At 45.4% G+C, this 26,025-nt stretch overlaps 1 protein-coding gene across 1 annotated transcript; it reads left to right on the forward strand.

Moving 5' to 3' along the window:
* Positions 1-2,981: 2,981 nt before the first annotated feature.
* POLR1B (RNA polymerase I subunit B) lies at positions 2,982-23,155 on the forward strand. The gene is made up of 15 exons (XM_082217329.1): positions 2,982-3,195; positions 4,217-4,384; positions 5,637-5,783; positions 6,697-6,829; positions 8,243-8,379; positions 9,412-9,635; positions 10,769-10,940; positions 12,463-12,634; positions 13,698-13,979; positions 15,868-16,001; positions 16,319-16,489; positions 17,559-17,715; positions 18,829-19,025; positions 19,628-19,881; positions 20,978-23,155. The coding sequence occupies exons 1-15, from the start codon at positions 3,016-3,018 to the stop codon at positions 21,855-21,857; spliced, it is 3,408 nt and encodes a 1,135-aa protein (XP_082073455.1). The 5' UTR covers positions 2,982-3,015; the 3' UTR covers positions 21,858-23,155.
* Positions 23,156-26,025: the final 2,870 nt, after the last annotated feature.

Here is a 26,025-nt window from a genome sequence, read left to right on the forward strand (position 1 = left end):
ATTTTGTGGGAAGCCGCCCAGAGTGGCTGGGGAAACACAGTGAGATGGGCGGGGTATAAATAAATAATTACGTACTACTACTACTGTGGGACGCGGGTGGCTCTGTGGGTTAAACCACATAGCCTAGGACTTGCCGATCAGAAGGTTGGCAGTTTGAATCCCTGCGACAGGGTGAGCTCCCATTGATTGGTCCCTGCTCCTGCCAACCTAGCAGTTCGAAAGCACATCAAAGTGCAAGTAGATAAATAGGTACCACTTTGGCGAGAAGGTAAATGGCGTTTCCATGCTCTGCTCTGGTTCGCCAGAAGCGGCTTAGTCATGCTGGCCACATGACCCGGAAGCTGTACGCTGGCTCCCTCGGCCAATAAAGCGAGATGAGCACCGCAACCCCAGAGAAGTATCCCCCTAAAACACTCCCTCGAAGGCCGGCCCAGGAGTTTTTGCAGCCTGAGGCAAAACGGAAAGTGCTGCCTTTCGGTGTCAATGGCATTTCCCCTGCAGCCCCCACCCCTGCCATGCACAAGCGCACTGGCCCTATGCACCATCTTGCCACCTCTCCCCATAACCCATCGCATTGGAGCACAGGCGTTCTGAGACTGGTGACACTCCAGGCCAGCCACCATAGTGCTGGTACACCTGCGAGGGGCTGCAGAGAAGGCATATCTGCCTTCCAAGGAGCACGCTGCAGCTACTACCACAAGAGGGGATGCAATCCTTGGAGGCTGGATCTGCTGTCCTTGTGGCTCCTGCCGCCCAAGGCAGCTGTCTCACCTGGCCTCATGGGTGGCCCGGCCCTGTCTCCTGCTCTCTCTCCCCTGCTAGACCTTGGCGGTTACCAGAAGGTACCGGTAACTGTAATTAAATTGTAACCTCGAAATGACACTAACCAGATGCCTATGAGAAGCCAATACATGAATTCCTAGCAGCTGGCATTCAGAGGCATTATGGGTGACATTCCAGCTAACTTTTACGCAGGACAGACCCACTGAAATCAATGGACGCAACTTAGTCAGGTTCATTCATTTCAATGGGTCTGAGTGAAAGTTAGTCAAATACCATCGATTGTCTCCAGCAGCAGAAGTAAAAGGTAAATGTAAAGGTAAAGATAGTGATGTATGGAAGTGAGAGCTGGACCATAAAGAAGGCTCGTTGCCGAAGAATTTATACTTTTGAATTATGGTGCTGGAGGAGACTCTTGAGAGTCCCATGGACTGCAAGAAGATCAAACGCATCCATTCTGAAGGAAATCAGCCCTGAGTGCTCACTGGAAGGACAGATCCTGAAGCTGATGCTCCAATACTTTGGCCACATCATGAGAAGAGAAGACTCCCTGGGAAAGACCCTGATGTTAGGAAAGATGGAAGGCACAAGGAGAAGGGGACGACAGAGGACGAGATGGTTGGACAGTGTTCTCGAAACTACCAGCATGAGTTTGACCAAACTGCGGGAGGCAGTGGAAGACAGGAGTGCCTGGTGTGCTCTGGTCCATGGGGTCACGAAGAGCCGGACACGACTAAACAATAACAAAGTTAAAGACAACATGTGGGACTGACCCAAAACATTCTTTAATGTGTGACATTTTAATGTATTTTTAATCTTTGTTGGAAACTGCCCAGATGGGCAGGGTACAAATAAATTATTATTACTGTATTTTTCGCCCTATAGGACGCACCATCCCATAAGGCGCACCTAGTTTTTTTTGTGGGGGGAAAAAGGGGGGATTATTTTTTTCCCCCAGGCGCTTCCCCTGACCCTAGCCCCCAGAACAGGCAACTCTCCGCAAGCTGTGGGAGCCCAGTGCAGGGTGCGCACCGACCCCTCTCGCTTTCCAGGCTTCAGCGAAAGCCTGCATTCGCCCCATAGGATGCACACACATTTCCCCTTCATTTTTGGAGGGGAAAAAGTGTGTCCTATGGGGCAAAAAATACGGTATTATCATCATCATCATCATCATCATCATTATCATTACAGTGGTACCTCGGGTTAGATACGCTTCAGGTTACATACGCTTCAGGTTACAGACTCCGCTAACCAAGAAATAGTACCTCGGGTTAAGAACTTTGCTTCAGGATGAGAACAGAAATCGGGCTCCAGTGGTGCGGCAGCAGCAGGAGGCCCCATTAGCTAAAGTGGTGCTTCAGAACGGACCTCCGGAACGAATTAAGTACTTAACCCGAGGTACCACTGTATTATCATTATCATTATTATCATTATCATTATTATATTCTGCTGCCTGATACAAAAACAGGAATCCAAGGCGCACAGATTATCCAAAACTGGGCAGGTTATTTTGGCACCCGAGGCAGAAAATCCCACCACCATCTCTCGCTAGGAGTACAAACTGCAGCCGAGATAAATGACAAATCTGACACTGCACCCTTAAAACAGCTGCCTCGCCCTGGCTAACGCTAGCGGCGGCCCGGATGTCCCGCCCTTGGATGGAAAAGGAGAGCCATCAGAGCGGCAAACCCTCTCCTCCAAAGAACTACCCTCTCCCAACCTTTAGGCGGCGCTCACAAGCTGCACGTGCTAGTGCGCAGGCGCTCAGGAGAAAGAGAGACGGAGGGAGGGGGAGCCCGTTGCTGAGATTGGGAATGAATACGGCAGTAGTAAATGTAGAGGTGACACGCTGCGTTGAATCTGTGGTGACAATTTAAATCCGCCGCTGGGCCGTGCTCCTCCCTAGAGCCGCTCTAGAAATTGGCTATGGCAACTGAGACACCTCTAGGCGTGTAAACTCTGGACTAAAACAGATCACGTTGGCCAAAAAAGGGTTCGCGGTGTAGTATAGCTCTACATTATTTCTATCTCTGCGGACTAAAAACTTTCCGAAGGAAAAGTGGGCGCAATGCGGTCTGGGAGCTGTATGCCTTCCCTTTCAGTGCCGCCGTTACCTAGAACGCCGAGGCGAAGGAGGAAGAACTACAAGTCCCAGCGAGCAGCGGGGACGGAAGTGACGGAACATGAGGTGTCTTTCTGGCGGAGGCGGTGTCCTGCGGCTGCCCAGGGAGAAGCATGGGCGACAGCGCGTGCAAGTGGCGGGCTTTGCCCAGCGGACCCAGCCTCAGGAACCTCACGGCGCCGGGCTACGGGCAGCCCAAGGAGCGCCAGACGCCGGCCCTGCAGGACGTGGCGCGGGCGCACACCGAGTCCTTCAACTACGCCGTGGGAGAAGGGCTGCTGCGGGCCGTGCAGGTGGAGCCGGAGGAGGGGAGGGAGCCGGGGGGGGGTCAGGGAAAAGAAGCGGTGTAATATTACTGCTAGTAGTACTATCAGTAGTAAAGTAGTAGTAGACCAGGAAAAGGGGATGTGAGGGAAGTCAGTTGATATTTAATAATAATAATAAAGCTTTATTGGACTTTCTTAAGTAATATTTCTGGATTGTTTTATTTGATTGTTTTAAATATAGGTTGCACACAGCTTAGATTTATTTTATTAAAAATATAAAGCAGTACAGAAATGAAATGAAATTAATAACAAGAACAACAACAAAACAACATTATTATTATTATTATTATTATTTTATTATTAGGACAGGAAATGGGGATGTGAGGGAAGTCAGTTGATATGTTATTATTATTATTATTAATGGGGTTCTGTTAGTATTTGTAATGTAATTTCCTCCGAAATGTCTTATACAAAGAATAAATGGTACTGGGGAAAGGAGGTGGCAATTGGCAGTTGGCATTTGATTGGTTATTTCATGAGATTTTATGTACTGCCTGATTGTAGAGGGGAAAGAACCTTCAGAGCAGTTTGCAAAGAAGGTAAAACCATTGCTTTAAAAAAGTACGGCTGTGTTTTAAAATATACAAAAAGGTTAAAACCAGCATAGTGTAGACTAAAGCAAATCGAAACTCATTCAGGCTTCTAAGGCACGTCTAAGTAAGAATACCTTCAGCAAATACAGGGGGGGAAATACAGTAAAGATGTCTGCAGAGAGCTTCAGTTTGGCATTAGCCGGTATAGAAGTGAGTAATAATATTAATACTTTAAAGGTAGGAGGGATTTGTGGGTTTTAAAAAAAACATGTAGTGCCTTTATTGGGACCAACTAAAAAGTCACAAAGAAGTGAGCAGGTAAGGAAAAGAGCTATTTCTCAGAGGTTCTGATCCTGGAGAAATAGTATACAGTCATTATGACTAGCAGTGGATTTGGTGGTGAGCTGTGATAACCTGTGGGTTTTCTTTTTCTTTCTCTCTCTCACATTTTAAAGGCCATCCCACCTTTGGAATTTCTTTTCAAGAATGATCGGATCACTTTGGCCATTGTGGGGGCCACCATCAACCCTCCTATGGTACCAAAAGGAAGTATATGTAACGAGCTAAAAGTTTACCCAGCAGAATGCAGGGGCCGCAAAAGCACCTACCGCGGAAAAATAACCGTAAGTAACAAATGTAAAGGAATGATGTGTAAAGGAATGTGGCAGAATCATGTGAACTTTAGAATCCAAGGTGTGTAGAAACGTGGCACTACAATATTTTGGAGATTTATACACTCCCAGCTGGCGTATAAGGTGAACTGTTAAGACAGCCTGTGGGTGTTACAACTCCTAATAATTTGTCAGATACCACTTCCATTAAGAACAGTTTGCAAGCATGGTGATAGGTGGGTTTGCTCATGTAAGCCAACCCATGGTTTGTTTCAAGCAGAGAGATGGGAAGAGAGCGTGCAAGGCTACAAGTTAAGCATTAACATAGTTTGATTGTGATTAGAAAAACAGGCAGTGCTTCATTTGTACTGGATCACACTCTGGTCTTTCAAGAAATCTGATGAATTCACACTTGGAATCTAACTAGACACTGTAGGGAGATGCCATATACCATGGCAGGCTATTGATTCATCTACACCAGAGATAGTCAATGTGATGCCCTCCATATGCAATTGGACTGCGGTTTCCATCAGCCCCAGCCAAGATGGCCAGTGGTCAAGGATAGTGGGAAATGTAGTCCAGCAACATCTGGAAGGGACCATGCTGGTCTACACAAGCTGGCAGCTGCTCTCCAGGGTTTCAGAAAGAAAATTGGCTGCCTCCGAGCATCCAGACCCTATTCAAGGGGTTTCTACTAGTGCACAAAGCCCTATGTTACTTGGGACCCAATATCTTGAAGGAACCTTTTTACCAGTAACTTCTGGCCTGAAATTTGCAATCTAGGGGAGAGGCCCTGCTTGAGGTCCTGCCCATCAGTTGGAGCAGTAAGGAGGATGGGAGCCTGAGAAAGGGCATTCTCAGGGGTTGTATCCCAGTTAAGGAATTCACCCCTGCACCAAGGAAAATGGGTCATGCAGGTGGGATGTTGAGAATTTTTTTTGCCCAGGCCTTTGTAACGTAGTTCAGGAACACTTGTCTCCTACTATGGATGCTCTAATCGCTGTGGATGTTCTGATTGCTTTCATGAAGAGGAGTTTTATTGTTCTTAGCTGCCCTGGGTTCCCTTTCGGGAGAAAGGACATGTTATAAATTTGACCTAATAAGTAAGCACACACTGCTGGCAGTTTTTCTCTAGGCACATTGTTTGCCTTTGTAAGATACTTGCAGTGTAGCTCTTTCAAAGAGAGGAGAGCCTTCGACATTTTCAGTGATTTGCATAATATAAATCTATTTTTCTCAAATCGTTATTTCCCCTCCCATATAGGCTGATATCAGCTGGGCAGTGAATGGCATCCCTAAAGGGATTATAAAACAGTCCCTCGGAAATGCTCCGATTATGGTGAAGTCCAAACTTTGCAATCTCCACGGTCTCTCACCCAAAGAGCTCATCAAACACCATGAGGAGGAAGAGGTATTGCTGGATTTTATTGATTTGCCTTTCTACGTAGGAAGCCGCCTTATACAGAGTTATTCCATTGGTCCACCCAGCTCCCTCTTGTCCACCCTGACTATCAACAGCTGTGTGGGGTTTCATAATGGGAGTCTCTCCCAAACCTACGTGGGGATGCCAGGGACTGACCTTCTGCATGTAAATCGGATGCTTTAACCACTGAGCTACAGCCCCTCCTTTTATATATGAAGCAAAAGAAAGTGAATGTGGCATTGCTTGGAGTGAGAATCACCACGCCCATTTCAAAAGTCATTTGTACCAAGGTTGTTTCCTCTTCCTCTGGAGAAAAGGATCCATTGACTTCTGGGAGGACCTAGGACTCCTGTTATTAATATTAAGCTTTGTACGTGGTTGTAATTTGCTTTTAAAAATTCAATCATTTTAAAGGTAAAAGTTGATAACTTCCCTAAATGGAATGGAAAATGCAGGCTACAAATACAGTCATACCTTATGTTACGGGCGCTTCAGGTTACGTGTTTTCAGCTTGCGGACTGCGGGAAACACGGAAGTACCGGAACGGGTTATTTCTGGGTTTTGCTGCATGTGCAGAAGCGCCAAATCGCGCCTGCAGAGACGTGGCGCTTCAGGGTGCGAACGTTGTGGACACGCCTCCGTCACGGATTATGTCCGCAACCCGAGGTTCCACTGTACTTTGATGAATAAAGAAAATAAACTAGATTATGTTGAAATTAAATTTCCTCTTACTAAAATTTTGATCGTTCTTTGCAACGAAAACAATATTAAAAAATGCGTGAGTGTGCCCTCTGCTTCCAGACCTAATAAAATCTGCCTTTGTTGATTAATGCACTGAAGTCTTAATGCACTGAAGTCAATCTTGCAGCTCTGTTAATTGCCTTTTTTCACCTTTTGGCAGGAAATGGGAGGCTATTTCATTGTTAACGGTATAGAAAAGGTGATCAGAATGGTGATTATGCCAAGGCGCAACTTCCCCCTTGCAATGATTAAACCAAAATGGAAATCCAGAGGTCCAGGCTACACACAATATGGTAATGTTGTTCTTCGTAAAATGGCTTTAAAATAACCCTGCATTTAAAAAGTAATAATAAAATCACATGATGAACAGCATGTGCTGTTGCTCTTGCTGTTCTCTGGATTTAGCAATTCGTCTACCTTTGATTCTCCCTCCCCTGATGCCGTTGAGTTGCTCTGCCCACTTCCACAGATGCTGGAGTAAAGTATGTAAGGAGTGCCAGTGGCAGAGCATGTGCTCTGAATGCAGAGTGGGGGCATTTTGGGCAGCCAGACTGGAAAGGAGGTCTGCCTGCAACCTTGGAGCATGGTCTGAACCCTCCTTACCAGGGTCCCCCAGACAGTTTAGAGTGGATCACAGCCACCTTTCCTGCACCTGACTCCATATGCCATCAGGCACAGGGAAGTTCAGGTCGAGAAAGGTAAGAAAAGAATTGACGCCACAGCTGTAAGGGAAGAGTTGGGTGCGCTTCAAGCAGCTGTACCTTGACATTTCATAGCATTGTAGAGTTGGAAGGGACCCTGAGGGCCATCCAGTCCAACCCTCTGCAATTCAAAGCTTGAAGGACCATAGCTGAATAGTAGAGCCTCTTCTTCACATGCATAAGGTCCCAGCTTCAGTCTCTGGCATCTCCTGGTAGGGCTTGCTGTCTGAATCCTGGAAATCCACTGTCAGTCAGCATAGACAATACAGAGCCAGATGGACCAATGGTCTGTCTCATTATAAGGCAGATTGCTATGTCCCATCAATCACCTGCTGTCTCCTGGCCAAATCAGACTCCCTGCTCTTGTCTTAGAGAGCCTTCCAACCAAAATAAGCTATGCTAGATTTCATTTCCATTTATTATATTTATATGCTGCTTTTCACTCAACATGAGTCACAAAGCGGCTTACATAACAATAAATAATAACATAAATTGCAACATAAATCATATAAAATAATTAACAAATCGTAAGGAAAACAATTACAAATCATCAGGAAAACCACCACCTTCTATAAAGCACTATTAACAAAGCAACTTTAAAAAATAGGCCAAACAACACGACCGCAAGAAAAATTGTACGGTATTATAAAATTCACAAAGCATTAACAGCACTCGTAATCCACAAAACAATATTAACAACATTAACAAGCTAACCACCAAAAGCACTAAGCACTGCTAAACTCTACTAGGCTTGATGGAATTAGTAGTTTGACTGTATAATGTTAGTACAGAGGTGCAAATGAATGTCCTGTATTTGGTGATTGCTAGGGTTGAATATTAGGTAAACTGCATTATTTCCTCTTTTGCTTATAACAGTAATCATGCTGGTATTTTTAGATGACAAAATGACACAGTAACTCTTAGAGGTTTATTTGTTTATTAATTGGTATATAAATCTTGCTTAAGTAATTGATGCTACGATTTGCTTCCTTTGGATGGCGCTAGGTGTCTCAATTCACTGCGTTAGAGATGAACACACAGCAGTTAACATGACCCTTCACTACCTTGAAAATGGCACAGTGATGCTGAACTTCATTCATCAAAAAGAGCTGTTCTTTCTTCCACTCGGATTTGTACTGAAGGTACTGCAGCTGTGCTCTGTCCGTAAGATCCCTGTTATACAGTGGTGCCCCGCAAGACGAATGCCTCGCAAGACGGAAAACTCGCTAGACGAAAGAGTTTTCTGTTTTGGAGGTGCTTCACAGAACGAATCTCCTATGGGCTTGCTTCGCAAGACGAAAATGTCTTGCAAGTTCCTGCGGGGGTTTTTTCCTTCCCCCCCTTTTTTCTAAGTCGCTTATCTGCTAAGCCGATAAGCCGCTAATAGCGCTAATCCGCTAATCCGTCAATGGGCTTGCTTCGCAAGACGAAAAAACCGCTAGACGAAGAGACTCACAGAACGGATTCTTTTCGTCTTGCGAGGCACCACTGTATTTTACACACTACTTTTCCAAGAACCATGAGACATACAATTGCAAACAAGTCGTTCAAAGTTAATAGCCCACCTGCTTTCAAACACTAGTGTCAGCCATTTGTGGTATGTCAATAGCCTGAAAGGAGAGTGAAGACACTCTTCCAGTTTACAGAGTCATTCTGTGCTTGCATGCCTAGGGTCCATTTCTACTCAAGGCAGGTTGAGGTAGGCAAGTGGCTGTTTACAAGCCTGTCACTAGCTTAGATTAAATGTAACAGTCGAGCCATGATTTTCATGAACGGGCTTTAAACTTGAAAACTCCTCCCTTCTTTCCTAAATATTTTGCTGTGATGTCCAAATTGAGCAAAATCTGAGCTTCCGATTCCAGCTTGGAGGCAAACCTTTTGCCCTGTATGAACATGGCAAACAATGGATTGTTTAAACCAAATAGAGAATATAGCTGTAGATATATATAGTATGGTTCACCTCATTCCTCCCTGTCCCCACATTCCAGGGACGTGTTGGGAAAATGGGAAAACATAAGTAGAAAAAGGCTGCCTGCCCCAGTATACATGGTAGCAGGCGATATACAGAATTGCAGTCTTTGAAAATCATGATGCTTTTAGTGATACCTGCCTAGTATGTTCTCCCCCCCACCTCCCAAACTAATTTCTTCAAACCTTTTCTTTCTCTGCTGCAGGCATTAGTTAGTTTCTCAGATTTCCAGATTTTTCAGGAGTTGATTAAAGGAAAAGAAGAGGATACTTTCTATAAGAACTGTATGTCTCAGATGCTGCGGCTGGTAGCAGAGGATGGCTGCATGACGCAGAAACAAGTCCTCATCTTCCTGGGGCAGCGCTTCAGAGTGAAATTCAGCCTTCCTGACTGGCACAGCAGTGAACAAGTTGGAGAGTTCCTTCTTAAGTATGTCTTTAGGCAGACGTAACTTAAGACACGGGTGGTGCTGTGGTCTAAACCACAGAGCCTAGGGCTTGCCGATCAGAAGGTCGGCGGTTCGAATCCCCGCAACGGGGTGAGCTCCTTTGCTCAGTCCCGGCTCCTACCAACCTAGCAGTTCAAAAGCACGTCAAAGTGCAAGTAGATAAATAGGAACTGCTCCGGCGGGAAGGTAAATGGCGTTTCCGTGCGCTGCTCTGGTTCGCCAGAAGCGGCTTAGTCATGCTGGCCGCATGACCTGGAAGCTGTACGCCGGCTCCCTCAGCCAGTAATGCAAGATGAGCGCCACAACCCCAGAGTCGTCCCCGACTGGACCTAACGGTCAGGGGTCCCTTTCCCTATAACTTAAGTTTTATCTACATTTTGAAATGCAGAACCAGTCTTTGACTGGTTTCAAATCAGACCCTAGTGCAGGGGTCCCCAACCTGGAGGCCCATTCAGAAATATTAAAGGTTGAATCCAACAAGATACTGCATCAGTGGAATAACTTCCTCAAGGGCAGTGCCTCCAGATCTGTTCCTGAGGGCTGGGAGAAGCCCCAAATTTGGAGGGTGAGAGGGAGGGCAAGTTCTGTTCCCCTTGTGCAATAGGATGCAGCCTTGTGCAGTTATTCGAATCTAATGTTCAGTAGGTGTGCAGTCTGCGTACACAATAGTTGTACAACCCCAGAGTGTACATTCTTTCACACAAACACTTCTATGTGTATAGAAGCAGCTTGTACCTGCGCTCAGTGTAATGTGCGAGCAAGCCCTGAATGTTTCTTGGGGATTGGAAGTCTTAGTTTCACGAAGAAAACCAATGTGAAATTTTATTTTTTGTTACAATTCATTGCATGAATAATAATTACCAAAAAAAAAGCTATTCTCTCCCACCCCAACGGAAGACTAATTTTCTTCCAGTGAAATGGGCCCTTTACCAAACCTGAGGTAAGGTCAACACAACCATGAAATCCTAGGCTGCTATTTATTTGTATGGTTGAAAGTACCAAAGGCAAGTTGCAAAGATAGCATTGGGCTAAAATCACTGCCATGTTTAAGTTTTGGAGTGATGCTCAGCTAAAAAAGAAATGGTTATCACAAAACTTTGTGTTGCTCCCACAGCCAGTGCATCTGCATACACCTGAATAATAAAGCTGAGAAGTTCTACCTGCTTTGCTTCATGACTCGAAAACTGTTTACTTTAGCCAAAGAAGGCTGCATGGAGGAAAATCCTGACAGTTTAATGAATCAAGAGGTGCTCACCTCGGGACAACTTTACCTCATGTTTTTAAAGGTACTACCCTGAGAGTTATTCTCCATTCCCCTATAGATAGCCAGAAACATGCTCTTTAATAGTTGCCAGAAATCTGGGTATTTTTTGGCTGTGTGCCATGAGACACAGGCAACAGCTTTCCAGGTCACATTAACCATCTTGTGGTTCCCACAAACTTCATTTATTTTGTGTGTTTTATGTCATTTATAGGCTGTCCCATCACTGAAGTCCTCTGGGCAGCTTATGGGGTTTAAACCAACAAAATTACAAGCCAGTGTGGTGCCCTCAAGATTATGTGGACTACAACTTCCATCAGCGCCAGCCAGCCTGGCCAATAGCCTGGAATGATGGAAGATGTAGTCTACAACACCGGAAGGGTGCCATGTTGGCAACTCCTGGTATAGCCCATCAAGTAATTTCAAAGGCCTGGGGAAAAATAAAAAGGTTTTTGCATGACATCAGAAAGAGATTAAAGTAAGTGCCAAGCAGGTTTCATTGGGGAGGTCATTCTAATACTAAGGAGCCACTGCTGAAAATAGTAGAATAGGAAATTGCTGTCCCTGGATAAAATAATCCCAAGTAAAAACTGTTCTTATTATATATGGAGTTATTTGTGCCAGGAAGTTTTGTGTTTGGTGGGAGAGCTGAGGTTCTGGTTTTTTGTGACGAAGCTGGAGAAGGAAAATTATTCTCCAGTTGCCCTGTCTCTCACTGATTTCTCACAGCTATGTAGTATCTTACAGGACAGATTTGAGCTCAGATGCAGGAATGCATATTGCATAGCTGAAAGCAGTTCAGTGGAAATGTCAGCAGTATTCCAATGAGCGAGGTTAAGCAGTAACATGGAGCTATGGTTTGGCACCACATGAATAATTTTCTAAGGGCTCTCAAACCTGTGTGCAATACAACTCCAGCTAAACCATAGTTTTCCATTTTTGTAACCCTGGCTTGTTCTTGCCCTGCAAACCGAGATCCCCCCAGTTCTCCATTGCAAGAGCTTCAAGTGACCAGTCATCTTTGCAGGTTCAGTTAAAGTGACAAACTTCTGCCGTGAGCCAAGGAGGGGGTTGCAGAACACAAGGTCATTTGAAAGCGTGTTCACGTCGCAGCAGATTGTGCTTTGGTTGATAACTGCCTCTCAACCTAGTCAGTGGGGCTAAATTGCTGTCGGCTGCAGCTTTGATTGATTTCCCTGCTTATTAAGCTGGGTATCTCTACTCACCTCTGGTGGCTGTATATTTGGCCAGAGCATTGAAATCTGTACTGGTAGTTGATTGTGTGTGACACATTTTGCAATGTTGAAGTTCCAAAGCAGATGTACATAATAGGATGTATTATGTTGTGATGTAATAGGTTGTGATGAATCAGGAGGCAATTTGAGAGAGGCCTAGTTCCAACGGCACCTTTCCCTCTGCTCTTGTGTTGGGACAGGAACATTCCTTGCCACCCATATACTAGTTTGTCACGTGGCCAGTTTGTATAGAAGTGCATTGTGTTAGTTCTTGAAGTTTTTCTTCTTTGTTCCTCTTATTCTATATCGTAGGAGAAGATGGAAACTTGGTTGCAGTCTGTGAAAATAGCCTTGGACAAGAAAGCTCAGAAGTCAGCTATGACAATTAATGCAGAAAACATGATGAAGATTCTTGGCATGGGGACAGATATTACAAGGATGCTTGAGTATCTCCTTGCTACTGGCAACCTGCGCTCTAAGACAGGTAAAAATGTCGAAGACCTGCAGCACAATTTTGCAGCTGTAGTCTGAAGCATGTGGATGGCACCAGCTTGTGAAAGGCTGCTGTAGACATTTTGGGCATATCACAAGCGAGGGGCTTGTTTGCATGTGAGAATTTTCAAACGCACAACAAAGTGGATGCAGTGATTCTAGGATGCAGAGATCAGGTTCCGTGGAGCCTTGCCTTTTCGGGTGGGGGTTTAACCCAACACTTTCCTTTCTTTACGTTTGTAAAACTGCTACAAGGCATGTTGAAAACTCAGCACCCAAGGAACACATTTCCAGAGGTGGGGGTTGTGCAACTTCCATAGCTCTCCCATCCACCCTCCCATTAGCAGCCAAGGCAGAATAGGTTATACAGAGTAAGAGTCATTAATGCTGATCAACGTATGTCATGTAGACAGGGCAGGAAACTGTTTCTTCCTTGTTGCATAACTTGGGATTATTTGGGTGCAGAATTTTAACTTAGTAGAGCATGTACACACTAAATCCTAATTGTAGGATTAGAATGCTCTCTCATTCTAAAGATGTATCATTTGCATCCCAAACTACACTCCCACCACCAATTAACTCCCCTTTAGATTGCAATCCAGCCTGTAGGATGCTGCAACCAAAAATCAGGAAAGGTGATGCACACCATATCGTTCCAGGGAATCACATCATAAGTAAGCAAAGGAAGGCGCAGATTACAAGGGAACGTATTGAGGATGATTGGCCAGTCTGTTGGTAATCATTATGCCTTACATTCCTAGAGTGATTCCTTGCTGCAGGCACAGGAGCTGTTACTTGGCCTACACCCCTCTTGAATCCTGACTGCTTGTGTTTACCTTCCCTATTTTTAAAAAATCAGAAGTCCTAAAGGATGCTTACACTTTTTTCTGCGATGTTCAGATGTTGATGTAGTTGAATATTTGACGTACATCCCACAACTCGGTGCATGTGGTGGTTGTGTTAAAACTGCTACTGCTACCAAGCAACTGTTCTTACAAAATAATTCTTGGATCAAAGCTGATTTTCCCTTCTTCCCATTACTCTCTCTCTTCAAGGTCTGGGCATGCTGCAAAACTCCGGCCTCTGTGTGGTAGCAGACAAGCTGAACTTCATCCGCTACCTCTCCCATTTCCGCTGTGTGCACCGAGGGGCTGATTTTCTCAAGATGAGAACCACCACGGTGCGCAAGCTGCTGCCGGAGTCCTGGGGTTTCCTTTGTCCCGTCCACACGCCCGATGGAGAACCGTGCGGTCTGATGAATCACATGACAGCTCCGTGTGAAATAGTAACGCAGCCATCGTATACATTCTCCCTGCCATCCTTGCTTTGCTCTTTGGGTAAGAATGGATCTATTTGATCTATAAGAAATGCTTTCAGGGGAAAAGCAAGTCTCAGGTCGGTAGGGTTGGCCGTTTACTGAGCTGTAATTAATATGCCCACAGAGATAATTGCAAAGTTGTTGTTTAGTTGAATATTTGACATACATCCCACAACTCGGTGCATGTGGTGGTTGTGTTAAAACTGCTACTGCTACCAAGCAACTGTTCTTGCAAAGTGATTAATATGCCCACAGAGATAATTGCAAAGTTGTTGTTTAGTCGTGTCCAACTCTTCGTGACCCCATGGACCAGAGCACGCCAGGCACTCCTGTCTTCCACTGCCTCCCGCAGTTTGGTCAGACTCATGCTGGTATCTTCGAGTACACTGTCCAACCATGTCGTCCTCTGCCGTCCCCTTCTCCTTGTGCCCTCCATCTTTCCCAACATCAGGGTCTTTTCCAGGGAGTCTTCTATTCTCATGAGATGGCCAAAGTCCTGGAGCCTCAGCTTCACGATCTGTCCTTCCAGTGAGCGCTCAGGGCTGATTTCCTTCAGAATGGAGAGGTTTGATCTTCTTGCAGTCCACGGGACTCTCAAGAGTCTCCTCCAGCACCAGAATTCAAAAGATTGCAAAGTAGTGGGTTTCAAATTGGGTTCTGGGGAATCCTGGGATTCCTTGGGAAACATATCTGGGTTTGTCAGTGAGAAGATCACTTATGGCACACACACACTTCCTTGAGCAGCGCTTTTCTAGATCCTAGACTTCCCTTGCAGGCTGCAGCCACAAGAGTGTCTGGAGTACACCCTCAAGTTGTGCTGGGCAGTGGTGAGGCCCAACAGGCCCAGCCAGTGCCCACTGAGTACTAAGCATGTGCAGTAGCCCCAGAGCCAGCCCCAGAAGCCTCTGTAGTGCATAGGAGGTCTTTTTGGCAGAATGCAGAAGACCCTTAGCAGACAAGCGCATGTGAAGATAGTTGTCAAAAAATTGAAATCATGGAAGCTGAGGGCTGGAGCTCATTGGTAAGCTGCGTGCTTAGCAAGCAGGTGACCCAGTGCTCCATCCCAGGCATTTTCAGTTAAGAGGATCAGACTGCAGGTGCTGGAAAGACTTCTGCATCAGATCTTGAATAGCTGCTGCCAGGGAGACCATACTAAGCTAGATGTACCACAGTGGACTGAGTCAGTACAAGGCAAGATCATAACTTGAACCACTGTGGTGTAGTGGTTAAGAGCGGTGGACTCGTAATCTGGTGAACTGGGTTCGTGTCTTTGCTCCTCCACATGCAGCTGCTTGGGCTAGTCACACTTCTCTGAAGTCTCTCAGCCCCACTCACCTCACAGAGTGTTTGTTGTGGGGGAGGAAGGGAAAGGAGAATGTTAGCTGCTTTGAGACTCCTTAGGGTAGTGATAAAGCGGGATATCAAATCCAAACTCTTCTTCTTGCTGGCCACAGGGTATGTTCAGGCCTGGCCTTTCCCCCCTTGAAATACTATACCTGATTAGTCATTTTCAACAATAAGCTCTTGGGCTGCATTACTGGTATATATTTCTGCAGCATAGTTTTAGAATGCAAATAAAGACACTCTCGCTTCCTGTGTTCTTGGCTGAACCAGGGACCTGAAGCCATCACTTCCCTGCTTCAAATAAAACACTGTTTAGTCAGTGCCCCTCCCTGTTTTCAAAATGAGCCACAAATCCTTCCTAGCATGTCAGTTAACAAAACAAAACCTAACGAAATTACAGGTTTGTACGTTTCAAACCACCTAGAGAGGCTCGTCAGTTGCAACGAAGCTTTGCTGCAATTTTTTTGTAGCCGCTAGTAAAATGTTACACCTGTTCACCTTCTGAAGGCTGCTTGCAGTCGGTGGCGTTGATGCATCACATATTGCTGTGCAACTTTCTGTAGGTGTCACTCCAGTTGATGCTGTGCCAAGCCAGCCCTACTCTGAATGTTACCCAGTTTCACTAGACGGCTCCCCAGTGGGCTGGATAGAGAAGGATCAGGCTCCTGGTCTTGTGGAGACGCTCAGGCACTTCAAGGTTAGTTTTATTTGTTCTGCAATGTGCATCTCTACTGTACTTGAAAGTCTGCAGACACTTGGACATCTTTCAGCATTTTGATGATCCAACTGCCTGTAGCTATGTTTATCCTACAGAATTAAAAGGGTGAAGAGATAAAGATGAATTATCATTGTATAAATACCTGGCCCCACCCTTGCTGACTGTGGGAAGAGTTGCTTCGTTTGAATATTTTGTTCTTCACTTTGCCTCTGTGGATCAGGAGAGACGTTTCTGCATCACTCTCTCGCTTTAGTTGAAGGATGTAAAATGGACACTTCTTTGATTTATGCCACTAGGCAATGCAAGAAAAGAAGATTCCCGTTTGGACAGAGGTGGTCCTTATACCAATGACAGGAAAGCCCAGCCTTTACCCAGGACTCTTCATTTTCACCACCCCTTGTAGGATGATGCGTCCCGTGCAAAATTTGGCCCTGGGAAAAGAAGAGTTAATTGGCACAATGGAGCAGGTACATGTTGATTATGCAGCAGTGATCTTGGGAATCCTTTTAGTGTATTTGAACAATAGTATGCAGGTGGCGCTGTGGGTTAAACCACAGAGCCTAGGGCTTGCCGATCAGAAGGTCGGCGGTTCGAATCCCCGCGACGGGGTGACCTCCCGTTGCTCGATCCCTGCTCCTGCCAACCTAGCAGTTCGAATGCACATCAAAGTGCAAGTGGATAAATAGGTACCGCTCTGGCGGGAAGGTAAACGGCATTTTCATGCGCTGCTCTGGTTTGCCAGAAGTGGCTTAGTCATGCTGGCTACATGACCCGGAAGCGAGATGAGCACCGCAACCCCAGAGTCCGCAACTGGACCTAATGGTAATGGGTCCCTTTACCTTTATCCTAACTGGGTGGTTGAATCCCTTCTGCTGCTGTTACTGTGAGTAGAATTGGAAGGGAAATGGGAGGTCATTGGATTCATATCGGGGAAGGGCTGTAGCTCAGAGGTAAAGCATGTGCTTTGCATGCAGAAGGTCCCAGGTTCAATCGTCCTCCCATGTTTCTATAGTCTCGCACTTTCCTGTGCAATTTGGGATTGTGCAACTACTTAAAAATATTAACAAGTCATCGATACGAAGAGCCATTGCTAACAAGTTAGTCCAGTGGGTATTGCCTGTGCATCTGTGACCATTTACTCTGCATCTTTTTCTTTCTAATTCTGCAACCACAATTGTCGGCATCATTGGTGTTGCTGAGCATGTTTTAATGCCACTGTTGTATGTGACAAGTCACCTTATCTCATGAAATGCTCTTTCCAGCAGGAATAGGTTTTAAGGAAATGAGCTATCATTACGACGACTGTTAAAATCTGGTGCAGATTGTGCCAAAAAGCACTCTTTTGATTGTGTGTGTTGACTTAATAATACGGCATTGAAGAATCGTGGTGTAGAAGTCTTTTCCAAGAGCTTTGCTTGTGTTTAATGTGCTTAGTGACCACTCATAGAAGTTGAAAATAGATCAGCTTGCTTGCTTGCTCTGTTCTCCCAAAGAGAGCTTCTGCAAAGGGTTTAAACTGGCTTTCCCTTACCCCAGGTCTTCATGAACATTGCTGTGTCTGAGGATGAAATTCAACCGGGACTGACCACACACCAGGAGCTCTTTCCCCACAGCATATTAAGCGTGGTGGCAAGTTTCATTCCCTTCTCGGATCACAACCAGAGTCCAAGAAATATGTACCAGTGTCAGATGGGTAAGTAATACTTAGTTGTTGTTTTTTACCCTGGCCTTGGACAGTTCTAGTTGCATTTTTCCGACCCACCCTTTTCTTCTGATGTAAATCATGTTAACTGCTTTTTAATCGTGTACAGTGGTACCTTGGTTTTCGAACGTCTCTGAAGTCAAACGTTTCGGTTTTCAAACGCTTTTCAGAAGCCAGCCGTGCCACACGGCTTCCGTATTGAGTTTTCCGGATGTGAATGCTTCCGGAAATGCATGCTTCGGTTTTCCAGATGTTTTGGAAGTTGAACGGTCATCCAGAACAGATTACGTTTGAAAACTGAAGTACCACTGTTATTATATTTTATGGTGAAGGGCAGATAATAACGCCTATAAAACAAAATAACAAAAATGTTCATAGGAAACTCCTTCTCCAAGTACGGATTCTTATGTAGCCAATTGGCTGCCATCCGCACATCAAACTATCAGTTGAGGGAATGCGAAAGTTTGCAAAAAAACCACCCAAAACCATAGTTTTTTCGGGGGGGGGGGAGTTGGGTGGGATGCCAAAACAGTGCAGGGAGAACAATTTGGTCATGGGGTACACAGCTTTTGATAGCTATTGAGGGGCAGCTAAAGAACCAGGTTGTGGGGAAAATTAAACAGATTATACTGGGGGGGGGGTTCGCTGTGCATATTGGGGCTGATGGGAATTGTTGAACAGAAAAAGGGAGGGGGCTCTCCAGAACTAAAAACTTTTAAGTAGAACAGAAGATGGAGACTTGAGGATGCTGGAAACTTTAGATTGCACATAGAGCAGCCCCACATAAGGATTTGAAAGGGAAACAAATGGAAGTGAATGCCTTAAGTGCTGTATTATTTTTATACTTAGGAAATACAGGGAGACGCCTTACAGGAGGTCAGGCTAGTTCGTCATCTAGCCCAGTATTGTCTGCTCTGACTGGCAGTGGCTCTCCAGGGTCTCGGGCACAAGTAATTCCCATCTCCTGCCAGGGAACCGGCCTGTGACCTGCATGCGAAACCTGCCTTCTTCCTTTGAGCTCTGGTCTTTCCCTATGGAAGACATGAAAGACTTTGAGTTTATTTCATCTGATGTCTACTGTGTCTGTGTATTCTGTCCTTCCAGGCAAACAGACGATGGGTTTCCCGCTTCTGACCTTCCCATACCGCTCAGACGATAAGCTCTACCGACTTCAGACTCCTCAAAGCCCACTGGTGCGGCCGGCTATGTATGACCATTACGACATGGACTCCTACCCGGTCGGTACAAATGCAGTTGTTGCCGTGATCTCCTATACTGGCTACGACATGGAAGATGCAATGGTGAGTCCTCGGTTTTAAAAAAGCAAAAAGGAAATTTACGTTCAAATTAACGCTGTTCTCCCTTCCTAATCCTGTCACCTTAGGGTGAAAATGAAGGGAAATGTGGAGTCTGTAACCTGAAGCATCTGTAACCCGAGGTACCACTGTACCAGGAGTTGACGGAGGGGAGCCCATCCTGACCCATAATTTGGAGGGAAGCTTCTCTGGCTATTTTAACAATTTGAATCCACCTTTAGATTTTAACCTTAGCTGGATCTTAGAATTGAAAGGGACTCAGGTATATGCAGCCTAATCTCCCACCCCAAACTCATAACATCATCATTATTATTACTTAGCTTGAACTGATTTCTAGTTTGCCTTTTAGAGTGTGTACCCCCCCCCCGGGCTAATTACAAACCAATAGGGTGTTAAAATTCAAACATTAAAATGACGGTTAAAAACAAAGAATGACATTGAAATAGCAGTAGTAGATCAAACAGTTCCTAAATAAGATCGCTAAGAGCATCTGAATTTGGGGATAAAAGGATCTTCAAGTTTCCTTAAAGCCCAGGTTTTTGTTTGACATTGATTTGTGTGGGGGCTTTATTTCATGTTATTTTTAGATCTTGAACAAGGCTTCATGGGAGAGAGGCTTTGGACATGGAAGTATCTACAAAACGCAACGTATTGACCTTGCGGAAAAAGTCAAGAAGGGAGAGGATAATCTGGTATTTGGGATTGGTCAGGATAAGCTGGCAACTTTGCAGAATCTGGATCCTGACGGCTTGCCCCACATCGGAGCCAGACTTCAATACGGGGACCCTTTCTATAGCTACGTGAATCTCAACACGGGGGAAAGCTTTGTGACCTACCACAAGTAAGTTCAAAATGCTGCTATTTAGCTAGTTTTCAACAAGACGGTGTAGATTGTGTGTGTGTGTGTGTGTGTGTGTGTGTGTGTGTGTGTGTAAACTGCCTATTGAAACGCTAGTGAACCTGTAACTAGGTGTTGCTGGTCTACAAATCCCATCCCATTGGCCCTGCTGACAAATTCATGGAGGATAAGGCTACTATCCACAATGGCTAGGTTCTCCTTTCACTGTCAGAGACAGCGTGCTTCTGAATACCAGTTCCTGGGGTTCCCAAGTGGGGAGACTCCTGTCATACTTAAGTCCTGCTTCCAGGCTTCCCCTGGGCATCTCGTGGGCCAGTGTAAGAACAGGTTGCTGTACTAGATGGGCCATTGGCCTGATCCAGGAAGGGGGGTTTTTTTTGTGTGTGTGTATATTCTTAGGCTGGTTGGGGTTGATGTAAGTTGGAGCCAAGCAACATCTAGAGGACCATAGGTTCCACACCCTGCTTTATAGGTTCCCTGTTCAACTCCCTGGGAACCTTCCCACTCCGAAATACTGCTCTGGAAAATGCTTTGGAGGGGGGCAGTTCTGTTGCAGTGCATTTGGGCAGCTATGCTCACAGGATAGCCTTGGGTGAGTCACAGAGTCACTCATACCCACAAAATTCGGCCAAACCCATTCGTGGAAATTAATGGATGAAAAAAATGTAATGCTCTTTACAAGATTGTGCAGCCTTTTACAAGCCTTCTCTGGCTTCCCTTTTAAGATTGCAGCAAAAGGGCCACCTACCTGCCAAATTTGGCCCATGAGACGGGTCCTGATAAGGTTCTCCACCCATCCTTCCCCTCTTCTGGTTGCGATGATGGTTATTAATGGTTGCAGTTAGGCAGCAATCCTTGGGACTATTTGCTCTGGGTGTTAAGGTTTGAGTTGAGAGCATTTGCTTCCTTGCTTTCTTTATTTGCAGGAGCTTTCATTTGTTTCCATCTTCATTTAATCTGTATTTGTATTGGGTGAATACTTCACACGTTCCCTTCCGCCATCATCACCAAATAAATTGAAATCAACTTTCCTGCAGAATCTGTTGGCGATTCAAACCTTTCTTTCCTTTTTCTCCAGGAACAAGGAAATCTGTATTGTGGATAACATCAAAGTATGCAGCAACGACACAGGGACTGGGAAGTTCAGGTGTGTGTGCATCACCCTGAGGGTCCCCAGGAACCCAACGATCGGGGACAAATTTGCCAGCCGGCACGGACAGAAAGGCATCTTGAGCAGACTGTGGCCGGCTGAGGACATGCCCTTCACCGAAAGTGGAATGGTGCCGGATATCCTCTTCAACCCTCACGGCTTTCCGTCCCGAATGACCATTGGCATGTTAATTGAGAGCATGGCGGGCAAATCCGCCGCTCTGCACGGGCTCTGTCACAACGCCACGCCCTTCACGTTTTCTGAGGAGAACTCTGCTCTGGAATACTTTGGCAAGATGCTGAAGGCCGCCGGCTACAACTTCTATGGGACGGAGCGAATGTACAGCGGCGTCTCGGGAGTGGAGCTGGAAGCGGACATCTTCATCGGCGTGGTGTACTACCAGCGCCTCAGGCACATGGTCTCCGACAAGTTCCAGGTGAGGACTACCGGGGCCAGAGATAAAGTCACCAACCAGCCCATCGGAGGGCGGAACGTTCAGGGCGGCATCCGTTTTGGAGAGATGGAGCGGGACGCACTGCTGGCTCACGGGGCCTCCTTCTTGCTGCACGACCGCCTCTTCCACTGCTCCGATCGCTCGGTGACCCACGTGTGCATCGAGTGCGGGAGCCTGCTTTCTCCCCTCTTGAAGCCTCCGCCTGACTGGTCCACCACACGCATCAGGCAACACGTCTGCACCACCTGCAGCCGGAGCGACACCATTGAAACGATTGCCGTCCCGTATGTCTTCCGTGTCTTCGTAGCGGAATTGGCTTCCATTAATGTAAAAGTGAAACTCAGTGTGAGTTAGGGCAGTGTGAACTGTCCCGACCTGAACACTGGGAGAGAATTGAAAGTACGTTTCCCCCGTAGAACCATCTTTAAAAGGGCTGCTAAATTATTACAAGCTGTCAGATTAGTCTCCTATATATTTAAAAGTGAGGTGGAACTCTGCTTAATGCTTATTTACAAAGAAATTGGGATTCCCAGGGCAAACAAGATAATTAATAAACTAACTAGAATAATTATTGGGGCTTTCAGTAAATTATTGAAAGCTGGCTGTTTTAAGAAGACGTGTGTGCTCTGCAGTTAGGACAGGTGAGGAACCTATGGGCCCTTCCATGTTGCTGAACTACAACTCCCATCATTCCCTGATCATTGGCCATGCTGGCTGAGACCGATGAGACTTGATAGCCCAACAACATCTGAGGGACCGCGGGCTCACCACCTCTGCAGGTCCCATGAGAGAAACACATTTCCAATTTCCTCCCAGAGCTAGGAGGTCCAGATGACTTATTTTTTCATGCTGTGGATTTTCAACTGTGATGACAAATGCTGCCAACAGAGATACCAAAGAGGCTTAGAAATTTTTAAAGCTGACCAGACAACCGGAAATATTTGCAGTAGAAAAAGAGACATGTGCCTTTACACCTCCATATACTGTCCCAATATTAGAAACTTGCTTACATTACTTGAATGGAAAATGGCTGCAAAAGTCCTTGGACAGCCCTGAAGCGGTCACTAAAATTGCCATAAAAGCAAAAGTTGCAGATTTGAAAAGGAAGGAAAGTTATAGTGGACAGAAATGGACTTCTTGCTGATGTTTTCATCCCATGATGGGTACCAACAAAAAGTTATTAGGATGCTTTCTCCTTGCATTCTGAAGGGCAGTGCCCAAGCTATTTGCTCCATTGTTATTTTACACCCACCATGCCATTTCTGAGTTGCATACTAGTGTCCAGGAGGACAGATCCACATCCCTACCCCCTCAGATCCTGAACACCCTGAAACTTGGACGTTTTGGTTCCTGAATGCCACAAACCTGGAAGTGATTGTTCCGGTTTGCAAAAGTTATTTTGGAACCTGAACGTCCGACGGGGCTTCCGCGGCTTCTGATTGGCTGCAAAAGCTTGCTGCAGCCAATCAGAAGCTGCACTTTGGTTTCCGGACGTTTTGGAAGTCGAATGGACTTACGGAACAGATTCCATTCGACTTCCAAGGTATGACACTATTTATTTCCTCAAAGTAGGTATCGGTTCAAGGATGTTGCCGTTCCATTTTCACCTGCGGTTGCTCACCACATTTCCATTAAAAGATGTTTTACAATTGGTATTGCTTTTGTCTTTTAAACGACCTTTTCAGTTTAATAGGATCCAACTCATATTACTTACTGCTTTTTAAAAAATGGTTTATGAAACATGTTGCCATGTTTTGACCATGGATCCATTGTTTGCATTCTGTGAAAAAACTTTTTTAAAAAATAAAATAAAATCTTATGCAAATACTGCTCCTGAGTTTTCCCCTCTGTTGATATTTTAGTTTTGTTATGATTTATAGGAAAGTAAACCTGATATTGAACCTAAACTATTGACAGTCCTTATTGATATTCATTATATTTAACACACATAGTACAGTGCTCAGAAACACTGTATTTAGATGCAAAAAGCAGAAATCCATTGATGGGTTTCAAATGTTCTGTTGACAGGCTAATACTGGCCAATTCATATTACATATGACAGTTCACAGGGGCTGGGATCAAAACATGGAAGAATCCTTAACAATTTGAATTTTTGATAACGCTCCAAATCTATCTATCTGCTTCGGGCATTTGGAGAAGAATTAAAATTGGGGTAGCCTTGCAAGCAGATTGGGGGGCTTGGGCTAAGTTCCTGGGTTGAAATGAGAGTTTGCAATTTCAGGGCTTCAAAACTTTTACTCCCTGTGTATCTCACTTTCATTTCTGAAATAAAGCAGAGACACTATTCTGCACCCAGGAAGAAGCAAATGCCTCTTCTGTCAGACACCATCCATGCAGCATGGTCCCTTAACTCCTCATCAAACGACAGAGGACAGCCCCAAGGTTCCTTTCGCCTCTGAAGACCAAGCCATGACTGCCTGGTAAAATACTGAAATGGATGCCGCTCTCTCCCTAATAGGAAATCAGGGCGGGGAGTTGCTTGCTTCAGTCTCGTAGACTGGATAAGCACAATCGAGACTCAATCACATTGGGGTTTTTTCTTTCTTTCCTTCCTGTTCCTGAACCTTTGCATATTGCATATTGTCCCTACATACATGCTTCCTTCTTCTAAATTGCTAATATTGCTAATATTCCATCAGTAGCTATCATATCATCATATTGTCTTCAATATGATGATACAGGCACATCTTTCAAGCTTTCTCTTAAGGAATGGATCAGCAAGAACTGACAACTTCAACTGCACTTTAAAAAAAAAAAAGTTTCCCAGCATTCTTTCACAATTATGGCCAAGACAAACAACTCAGGATGGTGCTTTGCAGCTAGGAACAGACAGGAATCTTGGCGCAACCTCTATCACCGAGGTCTTCAGCAGAGTCACCTCATTGCTCAAATCCACCAGCTGCTGTACGCTCAGCATTGTGGGCCCAATCCTCTGGTACTCTCTTTCAGCTGATATTCTACTGTATTGAATTTCCAGCATCCAGTGAAAACCTTTTTCATTGCAGCAAGCATTGTATGTTTTATGATTTAGTTTCTTATTACAGTAGTTTTAACTGATTTTATTGCAACTTTTAAACTCTGCTGCACATCACTTGGAGACGACGGTGTTAAAAGGGCATACAAATTGATGGAAGACAACGATAGGATTTTAAGGTACCCGCCCTAAATCATTCAGTCCAACCTTCTGCAATGCAGGAATCTCAGCTAAATATCACAGCCGTGTCCCGAGTGTATGCCTTCCCCCCACACGGAGGTAATGGTAAAGGGTAAAGGGACCCCTAACCATTAGGTCCAATTGTGACCGACTCTGGGGTTGCGGTGCTTGTCTCGCTTTATTGGCCGAGGGAGCCGGCGTACAGCTTCTGGGTCATGTGGCCAGCATGGCTAAGCCGCTTCTGGCGAACCAGAGCAGCGCACAGAAACACTGTTTACCTTCCCGCCAGAGCAGTACCTATTTATCTACTTGCACTTTGAGGTGCTTTCAAACTGCTAGGTTGGCAGGAGCTGAGACAGAGCAATGGGAGCTCATCCCGTCGCTGGGATTCGAACCGCCGACTTTCTGATCGGCAAGTCCTAGGCTCTCTGGTTTAACCCACAGCGCCACCCGCGTCCCTCCACATGGAGTTACTTTTCCCATAAAGACAAGTCCCACAGTTGGGGAAACACGTGTTTTAAGAGCAAGGACAAAATTTGCCCTCCAACCATGACACTGGGTGGCTGGAGCCATACTGGCAAGGATCCTGCAAAAGAGATGCACAGCTCTGCTTGCATGCCCATGCCTGAGTCTCGTATACACCCCAAAACCGCTGCCTCTTTGCACCCATCCTAATGGTGGGAATTTTACAAGTAGCTATTTCCTAACGCAGCCTCAGCCGCAGGTGCACTTCCATGAATTGCCTTTTGTGCTCTTGGTTAAACTGCAGCGCGTCCGTTACTCAGGTGCATCCTTTGCTCAGCTCACTACCAGCTGGAGGCCAGCTTTGTGGCTTAGAGATGTCAGCCAGCGATTGCCTGGAGCAGAAAGCTGAGGGGCTCTTATCTTTCTGCACTCCCTTTCCATTTGGGGTTTAAGCTGCTTCTGACCTCTCTAAAAACAGGCCCTTGCTATATAGCGCGTGCCAACAAGTGAGACCCAAAGTAGGTATCATTAATTGGATTCTCCTTTTTCTGGCTACAGGAAAATTGCTTTCATTTAAAATAATATGAACTGCACAACTGCAATTGTATTCTTGAAAACGCATGGGTGATTGGTGAAGCTTCAAAGTCAGAAAGGCGGGATGGGTATTTCAGTGTCCCTGCCTCTTCCCAGACTAGCAAAAGGACAATGCATTATACAAAATAAGATAATATACAAATTTACTTAGTTTTCATAATTATGCAAACTGCAGAATTCCACATTTCCGGGTGCAATCTTTGGATTGCTTGCGTGCAGAAGCAATTTTTTGAGTTCTTTCACATTATTGTGACTTTAAATAAAGGACTGGCAGCCTTCAAAGCACAC

Source organism: Podarcis vaucheri (genome assembly GCF_965113315.1).
Source record: "Podarcis vaucheri genome assembly, chromosome: 3".
NCBI lineage: Eukaryota > Metazoa > Chordata > Lepidosauria > Squamata > Lacertidae > Podarcis > Podarcis vaucheri.

Bases quoted from the DNA above. Each gene is read 5' to 3' on its own strand.
- POLR1B (XM_082217329.1), top strand. From the start codon at position 3,016: ATGGGCGACAGCGCGTGCAAGTGGCGGGCTTTGCCCAGCGGACCCAGC. The intron at 6,830-8,242 runs GTAATGTTGTTC...GGATGGCGCTAG, and splicing joins TCCAGGCTACACACAATATG to GTGTCTCAATTCACTGCGTT. The intron at 16,002-16,318 runs GTTAGTTTTATT...TTATGCCACTAG, and splicing joins AGACGCTCAGGCACTTCAAG to GCAATGCAAGAAAAGAAGAT.